The sequence below is a fragment of the Bos javanicus genome, chromosome 14 (assembly GCF_032452875.1).
Source record: "Bos javanicus breed banteng chromosome 14, ARS-OSU_banteng_1.0, whole genome shotgun sequence".
NCBI classification, from domain to species: Eukaryota; Metazoa; Chordata; class Mammalia; order Artiodactyla; family Bovidae; genus Bos; species Bos javanicus.
The window spans coordinates 728,789-748,682 of record NC_083881.1 but is presented as its reverse complement, the minus strand read 5'-3'; the positions used below and the strand labels follow the sequence as shown (position 1 = coordinate 748,682).

The window sequence follows — 19,894 nt, the reverse complement described above, 5'->3', positions numbered from 1 at the left end:
ACCTCTGTGTATGGGGGCATACTGCCCCACACTGACCTACACATTCTTAACCTAAACAGGGACCCACCGCAGGCGCCCTGTCACCTGGACACTGACACCCACACCGCTCCTACGTCCCCCCTCATCCACACGCTGAACCCTCTCAACCCGGACAGGACGGACGATCCTCTCCAGCCATCCACGGTTGGCCTCACCCCTCCAGCTCATCCTTCAGATATCCATAGAGTGACCCCCCACCCAAGACCTTGACCTCACTCCCTGCAGCACGGAGATATTGACACCCCCCAACACTCACTGCCACTCCCTTGTCTTAGTCACCCAAACACTGGCCCCTCCACACCATCGCCCAGGGGCTCACCCCATCAGAGGCCACTGATCCCAACCTCCACCCCATCACACCGACACCGGCCTCCGGCCCCTCTGTGCCAAACCTGGACCCTGTCTCCCCTAATCCTTCGATCAGCAAACAAGGCAGGCCATGGGGAACCACTGGCTGCTGCCCCTCCCCTCAGAGGCCTTCGACACCAGCTCTACCTCCAAGCTGTCCGAGCCAACAGGGCTCCCCGTCGCCTTACCCCACCCCAGCACAGCCCCACCTCGGTCTCCGCAGTGAAGCCCTATAAATAGCTGAAGCCGCATCGGCGTGGGCCGCGGGAGCTCTGCTGCAGCGAGGCTGGGAGGGAGCCTGGGCCGCCGCTCCAGCAGCCCTCCCTGCGCGGCACGCACACGCCCGGCCGGGGCCGCAGAAGCGCACCGGCACCGACGCGCTCACGCCCCTCAGCGCCCGGGCCCCACGCGCGGGCGTGCAGGAGGTGAACGGGGCTCCGTCCTGGAGGGACTGGGCTGGCGCGGGGGCACAATGTGGGCTCTGTGCTGGGAGGAGACGGCGGGCAACGAGGTGGGGGCCGCCCCGCCCCGGCCCGTCCCACCCCTCACAGCCCCTCCGCACCCTGCCTCCCGGCAAGCCCCCCGCCCGGCGCCCCGCCGCCAGCCGCACCCCGCCGGCGGCCTTTCCTGCCCACACCCCGGGCACCGCCCGTCCAGTTCCGCAGTCTCCGCGCGCGGAGATGGCATCCTCCCGAGGGAGGAAGGGCCTCGACGCAGTCTCTGGTTCCGGGCTGCCCCCACCCCATCCCGTAGCTCCTGCCCGCCGCGCGCCTCCCCGTCCCGGCCCAGGTCTTACGCGCACGATGGCTCAGCTCCGCTGGGCTCGGCCGGTGCGGCCGGACTGCCGGTGCCGGGAGAGCTGCGCAGGCTGTGCGGGCGGGGCGAGCGCAGAGCCCCGCCCCGGCCCCTAACCGAGCGCCGCCCGTGCGGTCCTGGCGCCCGAGTGCTTGCGGGGCCGGGGCTCCCCGCGGCGGCGGGGCCGGAGCGCCAGCGCGGCTTCTCTGGGACAGCGCCCCCCCACCCCCACCTCCGCCGCCGGGCACGGCTCACTCCCCTCGCGCAGAGGGCTGCCCGTCGCCAAGGAGACGTCGTTAGGGGAGCGTGCGTGACACTAGGGCGACGCGGGGTCGCTCGGGGGCGCGCCGGGTCGGCCTCCGCCCCCCAGTCGCGGCGGCTCGGCCTTGGCCCCGCCCCTAGGCACCCTCAAAACAGAGGTCGGACCCGGAGCTCCACAGGCACGTTTATTTAAACGACACAGTCGCGCTCGGGCGAGGTCTGGCCCGGCCACCCTCCTCCCGGGCTCTGCTGACCCCTGGTGGTCGGCCCGGCCCAAGCCGGGGTGGGGGGAACCCTGCCCAAGGGGGGGACACAGCACCACGACAGGAGGCGGGGCGGTAGGGCTGTGCACGGCAATAGGGAGCGGGAGGCCGGGCCGAGGGGGGCCTCTAGGGCCAGGTGGCTGGGGAGGTGCTGAGGAGCGCAGGGGCGTCTTCGGGGAGAGACCGGGACTTGTGCTTGCAAGTGATGAGGTGGGTGGGTAGCGCCTGGGTGTCGTGGAAGATGACGAAGATGCTGGGCCGGTGGAGGCAGTCCACCGCGCTGTCATAACGCAGGAGAGCGTGCCCGGCGGGCCGCGGAGGGGGTGCCCGCAGCCCGCGCTGGCCCTGCCCGTAGTCACCGGTCAGCACCCGCGCCACGAACACTGCCTTGTGGCCCTCGGCATCGGGGGGCGAGTAGCGGTCCAGCACCGACAGGGAGGCGCGCTTGGCGAAGTACACGCCCTGTCCGTAGAGCGCACCTGCGGGAGGCAATGCACCGGGTCGGGGAGGGGGGGCGGTAAGGGAGGTTCTAGGGAGCAGAGCCCACGCCCCCGCAGGGACCCAGGTCTCACCATTGCGGCCGCAGAAGCTGCGGTTGAAGCCGTGCGCGCAGATGTCGGGGACGGTGGGCATCGCTGTGCCGTGGTACAGGACCTGCTCGGCCGGCCGCTCACAGCACTGCTCCAGGCGCTCCCGGTGCAGCTCGTACTGCTGCTGCAGCAGCGGGTGTAGCACGCGCTCCACCTGAGGCAGGGGGTCGGGGGTGGGGGTTGGGATCAGTCAGAGCCAGGCTACTTGTGCCTCTGGGCCACCCAGCAAGGCTGAGCCCCAAGGAGCCCTCTTGGAGGAGTTCAGAGCCTGGGGAGACCTCACAGCTCCTGCCATGCTCTACTCAGTAGTCCACATGAGGTTGACCTTTGCCACCTCCACAGGGCCCCAAGTGGCACTGGAGGGCTTCCGGGGGGGCCTGCAGGTGGACAACCCATCCACTAACCAAAACCCAGCACCCACAGCCACGCCTCTACAGAGAGAAGCTGAGCCCGTGCCTGCACTGCGGGCAGAACTTCACCCCCAACGCCAGGAGATACCCCGGACTTCCCAGTAATGGGAGACCTGGTGACCGACCTGGTAGTCAACCAGGAGGAGCCAACTCAGGGACCCAAAAAGTTTCTTAAGAAATTCTAGTCACTTCAGACGGATGCAAAAGAATATTGTATCCATGAAACAAGACTACCTACTGTGAAAAAGAAACAGGCTGAAAATTAGAGTGTTCTTACATTAAGGATGGAATTGCTGAACTGCATCCAGTGGGTAGGCTAAATAATAAGATGAAGATAGAGATCAGGAAGTGACTCAGAGTGCAGAGCTGAAGAAAGAGTTGGGAACTGTGAGAGGACTGATGTAGGACAGGGGTCGGGAGGTCTAAGATCTCAGTAGGAGGACCTCCACAAGAAGACGCTAGACGCGACGGGAGCAAAGAAGGGCTTGATGGAAGACAGTTTCTCTGAGCTGAAGGCGGCATCTTCAGATGGAAAGAAATGCCAAGGATGATGGGAAAGGCACACCCATGGCCCCTACCTGCTGGGAAAACATCAGCCTTCAAAGTGAAAGGAAACTCTACAAGAGTACACACACACACACACACGCACACGCACACCAAAGTCGATATACAAAAGTGGAAAAAATCTCACATTCTCATACTGGGCTTCTCACCACTAATACTGGATGCTAAGAGGCCACAGAAGGGTTTTATTGGGTTTTTTTTCTTACCTTTCCAAGAACAAAAAAATTTTGAGAAGGAAAGAAAAAGAGTTAAGTCTTCCAAAGATCTGAAGGAAAACATATTTTCATCCTGATCGCTATACCCAGCCACACTATTTATGGTGCAAACAAAATAAGGACAGATTAAGGCACAGAAGAATCAGCTGTGCCTAAGTCCACAGAAATGTTTTAATAAATACATAGCATGCTTTGTTTGAAAAAATATCAAATTGTAGTTGCAAAAGGCAAAATAAATTTAAAAGTCCAAGATGTTTACTACTCACTCAAGGAGATACTTCTACTAAACAGAAAAGGAATCTATGCAAGAGGGCGACGGAGTCAACAGGAGAAACTCAGTAGCCAAGCACCACAAAGAAAAACAAAGAGAGTAAATGAAATTAATGGCCATTTGCCCTTGACTCCTAGAATATTCTCTTTCAGGCAACATGGTTTTAATAACTAGGTTTTTCCTTCCCCTTTGCCCTCTCTGGTCCAGTGGTAAATATTTTTTTGTTATTATAATATATTGATCAACCTAAGGCCCAAACATGAGTTTAAGCAAGCTCCGGGAGTTGGTGATGGACTGGGAAGCCTGACGTGCTGCAGTCCATGGGGTCACAGAGTTGGACACGACTGAGCGACTGAACTGAACTCATGGCCCAGGCATGCAGTGTCATGACAGTCGGACGATGATGTTGGTTTGTCAACCTTGCCAACATAAAAATAATGTCACTGACCAAATGTGAGATGGACGAGGGAAGAAATGACGGGGGGAAGGGAAGCTCGTTCTCCACATCTCTGGAGGGAGGCAAGAGACAGTCTCTAAAATTAAGTGGAGAAAAGACTCAAGCGGACGTCAGTCATAGAGGTCCTGCTGGAAGAAGTTACACAGGCAACCAGCCAAACCTCAAGAGGAGCCTGGGGCCCGAGTGCAGGAGGTCTGTCCTCCACAAAGGGCAGGAGTGGTGGCTGCTCAGTCCAGAAATGGGAGCAGAGTCCTCCTCGTGGAGTAACAGCAGTAGAACCAGGACAGCGGTGGTGCTGCTGCTGGCTGACTGGGCCAGGGCTGAGGAAGGCCTGGGGTTCTGCATTTCTGACCAGATCCAGGCTGCTGATGCTGCTACCCCACCCCCAGGCCCACCCACCCACAGCTCAGTGCTTCAAGAGTCAAGGGGCCGCCTGGCTTCCCAGCTCTCGTTTGGCCCCAGATTCCTGCCCCTCGGCCGTGAGTGTGCAGCCCAGCTCGTGCTCAGTTATCCTGTCTCTGGGCACTGCTCTCACACTCGCGTGCCAGCCAACTAGCCTGGCTCAGCCTCCTCCTCAGCCCTTCCTTCTGGCCCCACCGGCCCTCGGGACACCACTGCCTCCATCGTCTACCCCATTGCCTTGCAAGCCTCTCCTTCTCAGCCTCCTTTTCCTTCCTTCTGGCTCCCCCACCAGTAGTTCCCAGCCTTTTCTGCAACGAGACCATGCTCAGAGCTGCCACTTTTTACAAGTGAATGCAGGAAGCGGCTCCAACCAACCCTCTTCTTGCTGGAGCCACCCCCATGGCTGGCAGGGGAGCCCCCAGAAGTGCAGTCTGCGGAAGGAGCAATCCTCAGAGAAGCCACGAGATGGCGCCAGCACCCCACGCTCTACACGAGGAGGCGGCAGCAGGCACCTGTCACTGGCAGAATGGGGACCCGGGCTGGGACCCCCAACCTCCACAGCTTTCTGTCTCCCTGGCCATGGGCTCTGCAAAGCAAAATGTGCCAGGAGCCCAGAGGCCAGAGGCGGCAAGACAAAATGGCCTCACCCGCACCACGTGGATCCTGCCGTGGGCCGTGTCCAGTGTGTCACAGAAGGCCTGCACCACCGCTTGGAACTCACTGCTGCTCTCAGCGAGACGCTCCAGCCTGCCCAGGGGCTCCTTCGGCCTCTGCTGTGGCACTGAGGCAGGAAGGAGAAAGGCTGTAGGCCATGCTCAGGGCGCTGGTCGCCCTCCCCGCCCACTCCCAGGCTGCGGACTCACGTGTGGAGCAGGAAGCCGCCAAGGGAAAGGCTGAGCTCTGATCCCGGGGGCCAGCCAGCAGCGCCGCCAGGTGATGGGCCGCGTGGGTAGGCTGGACCCCAAAGCCACGGAGGACGATGTGGCCACCGTGCAGGGCAACACTCACGCCATGGCACCGCTCCAGGCGGGCGCACAGCTCCGCGGGCAGCACACAGCCCGGGGCCCCCACCAGCTCCTCCCTGAGGTGCACCTCCAAGGCGGCCTCCAAGGCCCGGTCCAGCTCGTCCATATCCCGCTCGAAGGAGGCGTGCACCTCCAGCTGGGCCCGGCCACCCGGGCCCTGGCCCCAGAGGAGCTCCTGCTCCCCACTCAGGGGGGGCGGCTCCAGCAGGGAGAGGGCCAGGGCCTGCTGCAGCTCGGCCTCCTCCTGCTCGGCTGCCTGGCCCCGCGGCTGCAGGGACCGGTAGAGCGCCAGCTGTAGCTCAGCTTCCTCCTGTAGCCACCCAGGCTCTCTTGTGCTGGGGGCCAAGGGCTCCTCCCCAGACCTGGGGATTGTCACCTCCTCCTCTGGCTGCCCCTCAGGCTCCTCCTCCCCTAGCTCCAGCGGCAGCCAGTCTTCCCCATCCAGGCCCTCCAGAGTGGCCAGCAGCTCTCGGACCTCCTCTGGGGGGCAGGGAGAGGAACCCGGTCAAGGGTCAAGCCCAGCCAGGACGGGGCAGTCAGGGGCCGAGAGGAAGATGGAGATAGGGGTTGGAGGGTATCCGCTCAGCCGATGGGCACAGTGCAGAGCAGCACAGAGCCTGAGGTCAAGAAAGGGCTGCGGGATGTCCTGGGGCCCCAGGGATCCCTACCCAGGCCTGAGTTCTCCTGGTCACGGTCCGGATCGTCTGGAGGCCAAGGGGTGGAGGAGAGGCCAGGGAGGGCCTGCAGGGCCTCAGTGGGGCCCACCTGTTGGGAGAGAGTGTCAGGGCTCCCAGGACACCTGCCCCCCAAGGCGTCTGAGCAAGGGTGGAGGCAGCGCCGGGCAGGGGTAACAAGGGGAGGGCGGGGCAGGTTCCGTGTCCACCTCTTCCAGGTCCATGTCCAGGACGGCCCCAGCCAGATGCTCTGTCCTGAAGACGCACTGGAACTGTGCCTCCAGCTCCCGGAGAAGGTGCTGCCCCTCTGGGCTCAGCAGGAACCTGGCACTGCCTGGGTGCTTCAGGCTCAGCATGTGACAGCTAACGCTGCCCAGCAGACTTTGCAGAAACTCCTTGGCTGCCCGGCATGGGGCCAGGGCTCCGCAGAGCTGCAGGACCATGGGGCGGGGGTGGGGGGAAGTTGGCAAGTTTAGGGCACAGGAAAGGCACCGAGAGCCCCCAGTAGCAGAGGAGGATCAAAGGTGAGGACTCCTCAGGGGCTGCTCACCCGGAATCCAGTCGTATCTGAGCCCTCGAGTGGGAAGAGGGCCACATCTCCCAGGCCGGTGAGAAGGTCCTCATGATAGAGCTGAATGAAGCGCATTGCTCCCGGCTCCATTGCCAGCACCATCTCCACCAGGCCCTGCTGCCCCGGTGACCCCGCGGGCCCCTGGCTCACTGACGCCACCTGCTCTGAAGAGCGCATGGCGATCTCCACTGGGTCCGGAGACCCCACAGTCCTTCGGCTCCCCAGTCCCTCCTCTTCTGAAGACCCCCAGGGCCCTGAGCTGACTGGCCCAGCCGGTGCCAGCGACGAGCTGTCCCATTGAGGGCCTGTGCTCAGAGAGGCTCCTGACTGCCCTGGCGCCTCCTCAGAGCCCAGTGTGACATCCCCAGCATAATGCTGTTCCCTTGCTGGTCCTCCTGCCTCCTGGAGAACGTGCCTGGGGGCCCCAGGCCCCAGGTCGCCCGGGCAGCTTCCTTCACCAGCGTCCTCAGCAAGCTCCTCAGGCTCCAGGACATCGTAGTGAGGGACAAGTTTCAGCTCTGAGCCCTGCAGCCGGTGGTCCCGCTGCAGCACCCGCTCGGCCACTTGGAAGAAGGGAAAGAACAGGTCATCAGGGCTCCAAGTCATGGTGGGGAACCTCCCTGTCCTGCCCCACTCACCACGCCAGTGCTGGAAGGAGACCACGGTGCCCAGGTGCCCTGGAAGGCTGTGCATGCCCTCCAGGGGCCCCCCGCCGCTGCGGCGCTCATTCTCCAGGTACAGCTCCAGCAGCAGCAGGTCTGCAGGGGGGTCGCCTCCTACCACACGCACTGCCCGGGCCTGGGGCACCCAGGCCAGGGAGACCTCAGCCCCCTCCAGGCCCAGGGCCCGGGAGTGCACCTCCAGGACTCCAGCTTCTGTGGGGAGGATCCAAGTCAGCACAGGGTGCCTCCCCTAACAGGCAGGCCGCCCCAATCCCGCCTCTTACCTGCCTCAGAAAGGGGCTTGGGCAGTTGCACCAGGGCGCGATCTGGTCGGGGACTGGCCAGCGCGTGGCAAGGCTGCTCCGGGTGCCCGGTGGCACAAAGCAGAGCTTGGACATACTGCTCCAGTAGCTGGGGTGTGGTGCCAGGAGGCAATCCTTGGAGCAGCAGGCGCGCAGAGGCGCGTGGTGGGGCTGGCCGCAGGCTCAGCCGAGCCCCCTGCAGAGTGTGCTCCGGCCAGGCCAGGACCCTCGCGGCATCTGCGGGCGAGAGGAGTGTGTGGTCAGGGCCAGCGGCCAGCGGGGCCCAGGCTGCCCCTTTCCGTTGGTCGCTTACCTGCAGGCTCCTCAAAGGTGAGGATGCCCCCGCGGCCGAGTCTCTGCCAACTCGCCACAGGCCCACCCCCAGAGCTTCGGCGGTTCTCGAAGTAGAGAGTGAGCAGCTCGTCTGGGATGCTGGTGGGCAGACCACTGAGCTCCACTGCGGCTCCCACCTCCGCCTCCGCCTCCCCCATCGCCACCCTGGGGCCAGACGAGGGGGTAGGCAGCAGCCCCACCAGTCCGCCTCACGCAGTCCGGGTCCCTTGGTAGCGTTCCCTGACGCCCCCTTCACTATGCAGGCGACCTACATCCCCCCACTTACACTTCCTGACCCCAGCCTGAGCCGCCCCAGCCCGGGCCTTCAGCCAGGACTCCCTCCCCACACCCTGGGACAGGAAAACAAAAGTGAAACTGTTGCAGGAAGGGAGGAGCGCAGTGCTGGGCCTTTCAGGTGCTTCCCTCCTCAGGCTCCTCCCGCAGGATGTTCCAGCCCCGCCCCCGCCCCGCCCACCAGGCCCTCCGCCCACCGGTCCGTCTGTCTCAGTCGTGGGTCCCACCCCAGCCCATTGGCTGTAGGATGGGGGGAGTGGCCCCTGGAGGTCCTCCACTCCCACTGGCCCTTCCCTGTGAACCTCAAGACGGCCAATCACCCTCCCTGGTAAATCCGCCGGGGTTCTTGAGTCATTGCCCCCAACTCAAAGACCTCAAGCCTCTGTGTTCCCTCCCCCGACTGCAGAGACTTTGCGTCTGGCTGAGGCTGGCTTTTAACCCTCCCCAGCAACCTTGGCGCCTGCACCTGCACTCACCCTTCAACAACTCAAAGGTGGCCGACCTCCCACCTGGCGAGGGTGAGCAGTTCAGCTCCTGACCCTGGAGGGGTACATCCCCATCACTGCCGGCCCATGGCACTGCCACGCCTCTTGCCCGGCTGCACCTTTAGAACCCACGCTCCCTCTTGCCATCCAGTCGCCCCTTCCCTGGTGCCCGTACTCATTGGCTTCCAGCCTCTGGAAGAGTTGTGCCCACAGTGCTCTCCACCCCCACCTCCCACTTAACCCTCAGCCACAAAAACTCCCTTCAACCCCTGCTACTTCTGCAAGGTATTGAGGGCCTGTCCAGCCTGTACCCTGAGCTGCCCCCACCCTGGTCCGAGCCTCTGTCATCTCTCGTCTAGATCACGTCTCTGACTTCTGAACTAATCTCTCTCTGCCACTCCTGCCCTATCGCACCGTCCATCCACAACAGAGGGCAGGGTGTGCCTTGTAAGTCGCACCAACATGAGATTGGACCACGGTGAAGCCAAAGTCCTTTGGAAGACCTGCCAGGCTGGACTGACCGGGCCCCAGTCCCTGCTGGCTGAATGCCCTTGTATCCCCCATGCTCTGTCATCCAGTGCAGCAGACCCTCCCTCCCTGACGCCTTTGTACTGGCCCTTCCCTCTTCTAGACCAGCCTTTCCCATAGAGCCGCCTGGCCATCCCTCCCCCCAAATCACCTTACTAGGTTCTTGGTGGCAGGTTTAACTTGAACTTAAAAGTCTTCAAGAACCCTCCTAAAGCCCTGACCTCTACTTCACATTTGTCATTTTTAGGTTTTTTTCTTTAAAAAAGGGCCCTCAAATTGTATTAGCTTCTAGTTGTACAAAACCTGAAGTCACCTCTGCCTGTTCTATGCTTTGTGTTCTCATGGAAGTCATTGCCCACAAAGGTCCGTCTAGTCAAGGTTATGGTTTTTCCAGTAGTCATATATGGATGTGAGAGTTGGACTATAAAGAAAGCTGAGTACAGAATAATTGATGCTTTTGAACTGTGGTGTTGGAGAAGACTCTTGAGAGTCCCTTGGTCTGCAAGGAGATCCAACCAGTCCATCCTAAAGCAGATCAGTCCTGGGTGTTCATTCGAAGGACTGATATTGAAGCTGAAACTCCAATACTTTGGCCACCTGATGCGAAGAGCTGACTCATTTGAAAAGACCCTGGTGCTGGGAAAGATTGAGGGCAGGAGGAGAAGGGGACGACAGAGGATGAGATGATTGGATGGCATCGCCGACTCAATGGACATGAGTTTGGATAAACTCCAGGAGTTGGTGATGGACAGGGAGGCCTGGTGTGCTGCGGTTCATGGGCTTGCAAAGAGTCGGACACGACTGAATGACTGAACAGGACTGGAACTCATTGCCTTCTAACACAATGTATAATTTACTTATTATACCTATCCTTACTGTGGAGGATCTACCCCAGGCGGCAGTGTGCCGGAACAACTCACATCATGACGACAACATTGTTCAATTTGGGGGAATCTTTGTGAGTCAGTTTGTAAACTGGTGGTCAGTCAAAATAAGCCACGATGGGGTATTTATGCCAAGGACATGTGCAAAGGCACAGATCAGGGTTTCCCCACGTTGGGGTCAGTTTTTCAACACGGAACCAACACACCTCCTGCACAGGACAGAGCCTTTCCCAACCACTGCCAGGCCTGGAAGAGGCCACCATCCAGGAGTCCAGAAAGTACAGTAGGACTCCTAGGCCCCAGGGGCAGAGGCACTCCTGCAGGGACTCCAGGTGACAGCGCCCCAGGGGATATTCCTGACTGGGGCAGGCAGCGCTTCTTCTCAAGACCACTGAAGCCCAGGGAAGTTAAATTGACCTCCGGTCCTGGGGCATCTCTAAGCCTCAGTCCCTCAGCAGAGAAACAGGGCTAAGAACGCCACCCTTATTGTTTGTGAGTTTGTGAAGTGAGCATAAATGGGCCAGTAGGGACCTAGACTAGCTTATTGGAGAGGACTGAGCAATGATACAATCAGGTCTCTTGATCTGGGCTAGACTTGGATGAAATGGAGAGTGGGGTTTCAAGGTCAAGGAGGGACGGAGAGTGCTAGTCAAGACTCAGCAAATCTCAAATTTAGGAATAAATTTCTCGATTCTCTGACCCAAATTGGAGAGGCCAGGTGTCAGCCTCCAGGTCTACAGCTCTCAGAGCCCAAGCCCAACTCTCGGTGGACGGAGCACAAGAAAGACGCCAGCACGGCGGCGGGATGGGGCAGGATCCTTTCCGGAGAGGCGCCGCCCTCCCGCAGAGACCCGTCCGCGGCCCCGCCCCGCCCTCGGCCCCGCCCCAGGCCCCGCCCCGCGCCGCCGGCGCCGCCCCAGGCCCCGCCCCGTCACACGGCCTCGCTGCGTCTCCTGAGCCGCAGGCGCAGGCCCAGCCGATCCGAGAGCGTAGCGGGTGCGGTTGCGGGTGCGAGGGCGGACGAAGCGGTGGCCGACCCCGCGGCCGCGCAGCGGACAGTGGGCGCAGCTTCCTGAGGCGCCCCGCGACTGGTGAGTCCCCGGCCCTAGCACAGCCGCGTGTCTACCGGTTCAGCCGGCCGGCCGCTGCCACCCCCGCTGGAGCCCTGCGCAGCCGAAAGGCGTCGCGGTGGGTCAATCTGCCGGTCCGGCCGCCGCGCGGCCCGCAGGGGCCGGGGAGCGGGGTGCGGCGGTAGCGGCGGCGGCGGCGGCGGGGGCGGGGAGCCGGAGAACCCCGCGCGGGCAGGCGGGCGGGGGCGGCGCGCTGCGGCGACAGTAGGACCGCCGCTCGAGCGCCCCCCAAACGGGCAAGAGGGCCCACCCCGCCCTCGGTGCGGGGTCCCTGGCCGCCGCCGCCGCCGCCCGCCTCGCCCCCACGTCCGCTTTGTTCCCCTGCGCGCCCTCTGGTCTCTTCCATCCCCCACACACCCCCGCAACCCGCTGTTCTTGGCGTACCCCGCCAGCAGGCAGCCCGGCAGCCGATTCAGGCCTGCTGCCCCTACCCGGGAGCGAGGGACGGTCGGGCCCTGCTCTGGGAGAGGGGCTCAGGGCTCTGGTTGGTCACAGATGGCGTGCGGATTTCCTGGGATAGAAATAGCCGCCTGCCCTGGCCCCTTAAAGCTGCTTAAGGGGCGGGATGTGAAGGGGAGGGTCCGGGCACACCCCCACACCTCCCCGACCGCGCCCCCGGCCGACACCCAGGATGAGCTCTGACCCGGAGACGCCAGCAGCCGTGACAGGGCCCCTCGAGGTGCTTGAGAAACCGCGGAACTCCCAGAATCCCGAGACTGACAAAGTCACCCCCTCGTCCCTCCCCTCCCCTCTGAGTTCGGCCTGTGGCGGTCCCTGCTGAAGCCGCCAGCGCAGCCACCCGGCCCCCACCCGCCTCTCCTGGCCCCCAGCTTGGGACTCCCCGCTGCCCTGGGGCAGAGGTCATAATCCCCCTCCTTCCATCCTGGTTCCCGGCAGCAGGTGGGGCGCCTGGCTGGCTTCTGTCGCGGCAGGCTAACTGTTCTCTCTCTGTCCTCTAGGGGGAGACCACAGAAGCTGAGGCCATGTCCCATGAAAAGAGTTTCTTGGTGTCTGGGGACAGCTATCCTCCCCCCAACCCTGGATATCCGGGAGGGCCCCAGCCCTCCATGGCACCCTACCCAGGGGCCCCTTACCCACAGGCCCCGTTCCAGCCATCCCCCTATGGCCAGCCAGGGTATCCCCAGGGCCCCAGCCCCTACCCCCAAGGTGGTTACCCGCAGGGCCCCTACCCCCCTGGGGGCTACCCCCAGGGCCCCTACCCCCCAGGGGGATACCCCCAGGGCCCCTACCCCCCAGGGGGATACCCTCAGGGGCCATATCCGCAGAGCCCCTTTCCCCCCAACCCCTACGGACAGCCACAGGCCTTCCCAGCACAGGACCCTGGCTGTGAGTATCGGGGCAGGGCAGGGCGAGGGCAGGGGCTCCCACATGAGTGAGGGGCGCTGACTGCCCGTCCTGCTCCTCAGCACCTCATCATGGGAACTATCACGAGGAGGGGCCCCCATCCTACTATGACAACCAGGACTTCCCTGCCACCAACTGGGACGACAAGAGCATCCGCCAGGCCTTCATCCGCAAGGTGGGCCTTGGGGGCTGGGGGTGTGGGCAGCTGTGCTGGTGGGGCTCTGAGCCGCCTCCCTCCCCAGGTGTTCCTGGTGCTGACCCTGCAGCTGTCCGTGACCCTGTCCACCGTGGCTGTGTTCACCTTTGTCGGGGAGGTGAAGGGCTTTGTCCGGGAGAACGTCTGGACCTACTACGTTTCCTATGCCATCTTCTTCGTCTCCCTCATTGTCCTCAGCTGCTGTGGTGACTTCCGGCGGAAGCACCCCTGGAACCTTGTTGCGCTGGTAACTCCCAGGGCCCTCCCTCAGCACCCCATGTCTCAGGCTTTGGAGCAACAGAGGGGGTGGGGTGGGGTGGGAGGGGCCGTGGCTCTGGATGCTGACATGCCATCTCCCCACAGTCGATCCTGACTGTCAGCCTGTCCTACATGGTGGGCATGATCGCCAGCTTCTACAACACTGAGGCAGTCATCATGGCCGTAGGCATCACCACGACCGTCTGCTTCACAGTGGTCATCTTCTCCATGCAGGTGAGGGGCCCCCCGGGGCAGGGCTGCCAACCCCCGGGGCCCAGAGGTGCCCTGGGGCGGCGGCCGCCAGTGCCCCCTGCGCGCATCTGTGCCCGCAGACCCGCTACGACTTCACGTCCTGTGTGGGCGTGCTCCTGGTGAGCGTGGTGGTGCTCATCCTGTTTGCCATCCTCTGCATCTTCATCCGGAGCCGCGTCCTGGAGATCGTGTACGCCTCGCTGGGCGCTCTGCTGTTCACCTGTGTGAGTGACGGGGCCGTGGCCCAGGCGGGGGGCTAGGCGGGGTGCTGGGCGGGGGGCTTGTCCCTCAACACGGCCACTCTGTCACCCCCAGTTCCTGGCAGTGGACACTCAGCTGCTGCTGGGGAACAAGCAGCTGTCCCTGAGCCCAGAGGAGTATGTGTTTGCTGCGCTGAACCTCTACACGGACATCATCAACATCTTCCTGTACATTCTCACCATCATTGGCCGCGCCAAGGAGTAGCCTGAGCCCGCTCACGTGGGGCCCCGCAGGTGGCATGCCCGGCCTGGTCCCTGCCCTGGCGTGGCAGCTCCTCTCAGCTCCCCTCTCTCGTTCCCGTGTGCTGCCTGGGACAGGGAGTCCCCCGACCCTCCCATGTGTACACCGCAGACACTTCTGTCCTGGACCCGCCGCGGCCAGCATGGCCCCTTCCAGCCGTCCCACCCCGCCACAGGGCAGCGGGGCTGGGTTTCCGTGCCCCCTCCTGCCCACCCAGTGTTGCATGAGCCCTGTCTGCCAGCCCACTCCAGGGCCTGGGGACAACACCAGGCCTCAGGGGCGAGTGATGGAGCCACGAGGTGAGGTGCACGTCTCCCCTCCTGTCCCTGCTCCCTGGCTCGGCGTACAGCCTCCCCAACCCCCCACTGGAGTGCTGCCCTCTGGGGGACCTGCGGGGTAAGGGTCTCGTCCCTGCGCTGAGCCCTTGAGGGCAGAGAGGAGGGAACAGTCCAGGTCTGGAGGGTGCCTTCCTCTCATTCTGCTGTCTGTAAAATACCAATAAATGGGACCCTTTGCGCTCTGTGTTCCCTTCCTCACTCTCGTCACTGCCACTTCCTCCCCGAGGCAGGGAGGGGTCTGGGCATCGGCAGAGTGAGGCGGCGAGCAGGACCTGGACAGGCAGGAGCCGGACAGGCATTGCTAGCCGGGCCTGGCTCTGGCGGAGGGTGAGGGCAGCAGCTTCTCCATGCCTCCACCTCCTCGCAGCCTTCTGAGCCACGTCCTGAGCACTGTGCCAGGAGGCCCGGCTGATGGACGGGACCCGGGGCTCCCAGATCACATGCTGTCTACCACCCATGCCTGGGACCTGCCTGGCGTGACAGAAGGTCCTGTGAGACCTCACTGTCCCCTGCCCCGGGCCTGAGGGGCAGCGGCACGGATCACTGACCCCCCCAAGCAGGACTGTCCTGCTCCTCTGGCTCTGACAGGCCCCCAGGAGCCCATCAGCGGGCACCTGACAGGTGGCACTGCATGCCTCTCCCCAGACACCTGCAGACCAGGGCCCCTAGGATGAAGCAGAATGGAGACCCTGAGGCCCCCTGGCCTGCCTCTGGCACCTTCTAGCAGTCTCTCCAGACCCTGCCCCTCTGTGGCCTCAGCCCCAGCTGGTCCTGCGTAGCCTCCTGTGGCTCTCTCTGTCCCCGCTCCAGAGCCTACTCCTGCCGCCCCGGCTCTGACTTGTGCACCCGCCGTCAGCCAGCTGCCCTTATCCCCGCCCTCCTCACAGAGGGGTCCCTCCGCGGCCCTGAACCCTCCTGAGCCCCCGGCCCAGTGGACACTCACGACCAGCCTTCGCTCATAGGACCTGCTGTCCACTTGGCTTGAGACCCCTCCCCCAGGGCTTCCCCAGCTCCTACCTGCCACGCCATTAACCTGGTCCATTAACCGGTGCCAGTACCCCAGCATCTCTGAAGAGACGCCCGCTCTAAGCCAGCACCCCCACACCCACAGGCACCTCGTCATGGCCTATGCCGCCCCTGCCGCTCCCACGTAAGCCCTGTCAGCGTCCAATGCCCCCCCTTAGGCCAGAGACGCGTGTCCCCTCCGCCCTCGTCCATCCTGCCCCACCTGCTCCCCGCCCGGGCCCCCTCCCCGAGGCCTTCTGTGCTCGGCTGACAGCTCACCCCCACCAAGCCTCTGCCCGCCGCTAGGTGTGCTTCCGACACACAGGCCACACCATGTGCCTGATGGCAGCTGGCGGCACGAAGTCCACGTTCCCTGAAGGCTGCTCGAGCTGGCCTTCCGCTGTCCCCATGCCCCTCAACCCGAGATGGACCTTGCTCGGCCTGAGCCGCAGGCAGGCCCCACTTCCCCGGGCGGGCTGCACACTGCCTTCCCAGAGTCCAGCTCACCCCGCACAGCGGTTTTGCTCCACTGCTACCCTCAGTCACTCGGCTTTGTTCACGTGCGGGTCAGGTGTCAGTCACCGCTCCCCTCCCCTACCTCTCCCGGAGCAGGTGCGGCTCCTCATCCAGGATTCCCTGCCTGCGGGAGCCAAGCGTACAGACACCTGCTCTGGGGAGCATTCCTGGCCTTCAAACCCCAGCAGAGACAGGAGGGGCAGCTAAAGAATGAATCCCAAGTCAAGTGTGCAGGGCCAGTGTCTGCTCAGGGAATGCGAGGACAAAACCTTGGGTAACGAATCCTTGGCGGAGGCTCCCGAGAACCATCAGGGGCCAGAGCTGTGGGCTGGGCCGAGGTCTGGAAGCTGGGCCGCTGTGGGAGGGAGGTCAGGGGTACACAGATGAGGCCTTGAGCTTGCCCTGCCAGGGAAAGGGACTGGCAGGAGTCACTGCTGAGCGTGTACTCAGGAAGATGAGTCCAGGGAGAGAGTGTCCAGAAGAGGGGCTGGGTTCCAGTAGGTACAGGGAGGAAGCAGACAAGATGGCAGAAGGGAGCAGGGCTCAAGGCAGCTGGCAGTGGCACCAAGGGGCCACAGGGGCCCAGGCAAGGTGGGCAGGGCATTTCTGCCAATGGAGTGTGGCCTGCTGTCTGCTGTGTCCGCTGCCGCCAGGAGGAGATACGGGGCAGCTTGTGTCTAACCGGGTGGGTGGGTGTGAAGAAGCCACAGGAGGGGTGAGATCAGCCAGGGAGACTGTTCAGGTGATGTGAGGCAGCCCCCAGCTCCCAGAGCTGGCCTGGCGCTCTCAAATACGGCCGTGGTGGTCTCCGGTGTAGAACACGCAGCTTCATACGAGACCAGGTCAGACCAGGCCCCTCTGCCGGATTGGGTTGAGACAGAAGACTTCTCTGTCGTCACATCTGAACACAGGCCAAATGCGGGCATCGTCCATGCCATAAAGAAGACCTACTGTGTGCATCCTGTCCTGCCTCATCTGAGCAGCTGCTGGCTCTTCAAAGTGGGCAGCTTTAGCTGGCCCCTGGTCTGTTCTCCTTCCAAAAACTTGCTGTTGAGATACACAGTCTCAGGACAACTGCCCCACCCCGTTCACCCAAACAAGTCCTTCCTGGGCCCCCTCTTGGGCCCCCCTCCAGGGCCCCCCAAAAAATACACAGTAAGCCTGTCTTACTGTGTAAGACACCCAGGGACAGGGTGTCGGTGGGCTTCCTCTGGAGCCTTGAGGAGGACTACTTTATTCTTCAAAATGTTTATTTACATGACTGATCAGTAAGTCCATTCATGCTTTCAGATTAAACGACGCATGGGACTTCCCTGGTGCTCCAGAGGTGAAGACTCCATGCTCCCAGTGCTGGCGGTTCCATCTCCAGTCAGGGAACTGGATCCCACATCCAGCAACTAAGGGTTCCCACACCGCAACCAAAGGTCCCTGCGCCACAGCTAAGACCCGGCACAGCCAAATCAATCTGTATTTTTTAAAGAAGATTATAGGACACAGAGTATCAGCATCATCACTGCACCTGCTTTCGAAAAGCACCATGTGGGCAGCACAGGACCCCATGAGCTCAGCAGCCCGCAGGTGCCCTGTGCCGCCTGCCCTGCTAACCAGTGCTGCCCTCAGCCTCTGGAGCTGGAGGAGCCTTCAGGACAGGCACGCGACCTGCGCATCCTGACACTCAGGCCAGCATCTAGTCCAGAGTGGGTGTGCCATTGGTGTAGACCGTGGAAGGAGTGGGGAACTCTATGTGGCATGAGCCACCCATGCACCAACTGCCCCAGGACCGGGCAGGAGGGCTGCAGACTCTGGACTCTGGTCAGCATCAGCATCAGTGGGAAGCACTTGAGGAGTGTAGGCAGCAGAACTGAAAGCCCAGGAAACTTGCGGAGGCCTATCTGGGGGAGCAGGTGGAACAGCGAGGAGGTGACAGCATAGTGGAGGGTCGAGGTCAGTGTGTCAGCTGTGGACGCAGAACTCGAGTTCGAACTCTTCTGCATGCAGGGATGAACCACTGGGACCTTTCAGTGAAGAGCCTGGAAGTGGTTTGAGTAAAGGCAGGAAAATCAGCGAGGCCCACAGTGAGGGCCTGGCCTGGCGGGCGTGGGGCGCTGGGAGGGGAGGCACTGATGGCAGGTGCTGCGGCTCCCCAGGCAGCCCTCCCCCACCGGGCCCAGATGCTGCGCCCCAGGCAGCAGCACGGCTTGGCCCATCTGCCGCCAAAACGTTCTGTGTTCCTGAGTTCTGCTTTGTCTTGGGCTTGTCAGGAACTGGGGACCTTGAAGAACTCCCCAGATTCAAACAACGCCCACCATACACACACACACACACACACACACACACACACACACACAGCTGAACATCTCAACTCCCATCTATGCTACTAAAGAAGGCCTTGTGAAATGAAAGATTTCCTGCCATATCGGTGGGCAAGAAATGTCACAGCCATCAGCTATTTCAGGCCTCCAAATGTGAGTGAGGGCTCCCAAAAGGGAACGTGATGCCTGCGGCCTAGCAGATGCCGCCACCCCCACAGTGATTGCTGAGGAGCCATCTGCCGCTCCTTAAGGTGAACCAGGAATCAAGGATGTGAACAATCCAGAAACAGGGTTTGACTCCAGCGAGCTGAGGGGCTTCCCAGGTGGCCCTAGTGGTAAAGAACCCACCTGCCAATGCAGGAGACATAGAGACGTGGGTTTGATCCCTGGGTTAGGAAGATCCCCTGGAGGAGGGTATGACAATCCACTCCAGTATTCTTGCCTAGAGAATCCCATGGACAGAGGAGCCTGGTAGGCTACAGTCTGGCTACAGAGCCGGACATGACTGAAGTAACTGAGCATGCGTGTGCATTATACGTATATAACTGAATCACTCTGATGTACACCTTAAACTAACACAGCATTGTAAATCAACTATACTTCTATTTGGGGAAAAAAAAAATATACAGTTGTGCTGGAGTAAGGTGGCCCCTAATCCAACACAACTGGTGTCCTTATAAAAAGGGGACTCTTAGACACGGGCACCTTTTCTGCCGCCAGGTCCCTGCGTTAGCATGGATGGTCTCGCGGAACTGCTGCAGCCTCCTGATGAAGAGGATCCAGCAGACGCCTGGCTCGGAACCCAGTCATCTGCGGCCCTGAGACACCGTCTGCTACAACAGGTGGATTCTCCACAGGACGGACAGTGGCAAAGTCGTTGAGGTCGTTGTGAAGTAGGAATCCAGCACGCGGACCACAGTCTGCAATCATGTGGCCACCCTCTGCACCTGGAAGCACAGTACCACCCACAGGACACCTGTGATGGGGAAGAAGAAGCTGACTGCCCATACCCAGGCCCTGCCCCCCAAGCAATAAAGACATCTAAAGGTTTCCTCAAAAACAATAGCAAAATATTATACTGGAGGCCCCAACCAGCACAACAGGACAAGGAAAAAAGGTGTGTTTATCTATAGCAACATGATCATGTACATAGAAAATTCTAAGAAATCTACCGAAAACCTACTAGAACTAACAAAAGAGTTTGACAAGTTCATGGATACAGGTCAACAATAAAAAATCATAAACTATACATAGCCACAAACATAAAAAAAAAAAACCTCTATGTATATCACAAAACCATAGAATGCATAGAGATTATGGCAGAGGCTCCCTAAGATCACTTTCAGGTTTGTTGATTCATTAGAACTCAGGATTCAGCTATACTCCTGCTCATGGCAATGATTTATTACACAGAAAAGATATGAAGCAAAATCCGCACAGAAAAAAGACTTGGGGCAAAATGTGAAGGAAACCCAGTGCAAGCTTTTAGGAGTCTCTCCCTGTGGAGTCACACAGCATGAACTTAATTCTCTGAGCAATGAGTTGGGATAATACGTGTGCAATGTTGTCTATGAAGGAAGCATATTAGAAACCCAGTGCCGAAGCTTCTCATAGGGGGCTGGTCACACAGGCGCCCTCTGCCCAGCAG

At 61.4% G+C, this 19,894-nt stretch overlaps 2 protein-coding genes across 3 annotated transcripts; one reads left to right on the top strand and one right to left on the bottom strand.

Moving 5' to 3' along the window:
• Nucleotides 1-1,615: 1,615 nt before the first annotated feature.
• Nucleotides 1,616-8,610, bottom strand: PARP10 (poly(ADP-ribose) polymerase family member 10). The gene is made up of 10 exons (XM_061438091.1): nt 8,163-8,610; nt 7,832-8,086; nt 7,524-7,760; nt 6,865-7,448; nt 6,524-6,745; nt 6,309-6,405; nt 5,479-6,120; nt 5,263-5,396; nt 2,279-2,450; nt 1,616-2,185 (listed from the first exon to the last, which is right to left on the bottom strand). The coding sequence occupies exons 1-10, from the start codon at nt 8,338-8,340 to the stop codon at nt 1,833-1,835; spliced, it is 2,874 nt and encodes a 957-aa protein (XP_061294075.1). The 5' UTR covers nt 8,341-8,610; the 3' UTR covers nt 1,616-1,832.
• Nucleotides 8,611-11,305: 2,695 nt separating this feature from the next.
• GRINA (glutamate ionotropic receptor NMDA type subunit associated protein 1) lies at nt 11,306-14,597 on the top strand. 2 transcript variants are annotated; one of them, XM_061438263.1, is made up of 7 exons: nt 11,306-11,464; nt 12,463-12,850; nt 12,931-13,043; nt 13,111-13,311; nt 13,428-13,556; nt 13,655-13,798; nt 13,890-14,597. In XM_061438263.1, the coding sequence occupies exons 2-7, from the start codon at nt 12,487-12,489 to the stop codon at nt 14,037-14,039; spliced, it is 1,101 nt and encodes a 366-aa protein (XP_061294247.1). In that variant the 5' UTR covers nt 11,306-11,464; nt 12,463-12,486; the 3' UTR covers nt 14,040-14,597. The 2 variants fall into 2 exon arrangements, with proteins under 2 accessions (XP_061294247.1, XP_061294246.1); XM_061438262.1 differs by lacking the exon at nt 11,306-11,464 and adding an exon at nt 11,724-12,182.
• The last annotated feature ends 5,297 nt before the right edge of the window (nt 14,598-19,894 follow it).

What these genes read in the sequence shown, in the direction of transcription:
- GRINA (XM_061438262.1), top strand. Translation starts at nt 12,135, where the DNA reads ATGAGCTCTGACCCGGAGACGCCAGCAGCCGTGACAGGGCCCCTCGAG. An exon ending in CCGTGACAGGGCCCCTCGAG is followed by an intron (nt 12,183 to 12,462) that starts GTGCTTGAGAAA and finishes TCTGTCCTCTAG; the next exon opens with GGGGAGACCACAGAAGCTGA. An exon ending in CCTGGAACCTTGTTGCGCTG is followed by an intron (nt 13,312 to 13,427) that starts GTAACTCCCAGG and finishes ATCTCCCCACAG; the next exon opens with TCGATCCTGACTGTCAGCCT.
- PARP10 (XM_061438091.1), bottom strand. Translation starts at nt 8,340, where the DNA reads ATGGGGGAGGCGGAGGCGGAGGTGGGAGCCGCAGTGGAGCTCAGTGGT. An exon ending in CAAGCCCCTTTCTGAGGCAG is followed by an intron (nt 7,761 to 7,831) that starts GTAAGAGGCGGG and finishes TCCTCCCCACAG; the next exon opens with AAGCTGGAGTCCTGGAGGTG. An exon ending in TGGACATGGACCTGGAAGAG is followed by an intron (nt 6,406 to 6,523) that starts GTGGACACGGAA and finishes CTCTCCCAACAG; the next exon opens with GTGGGCCCCACTGAGGCCCT.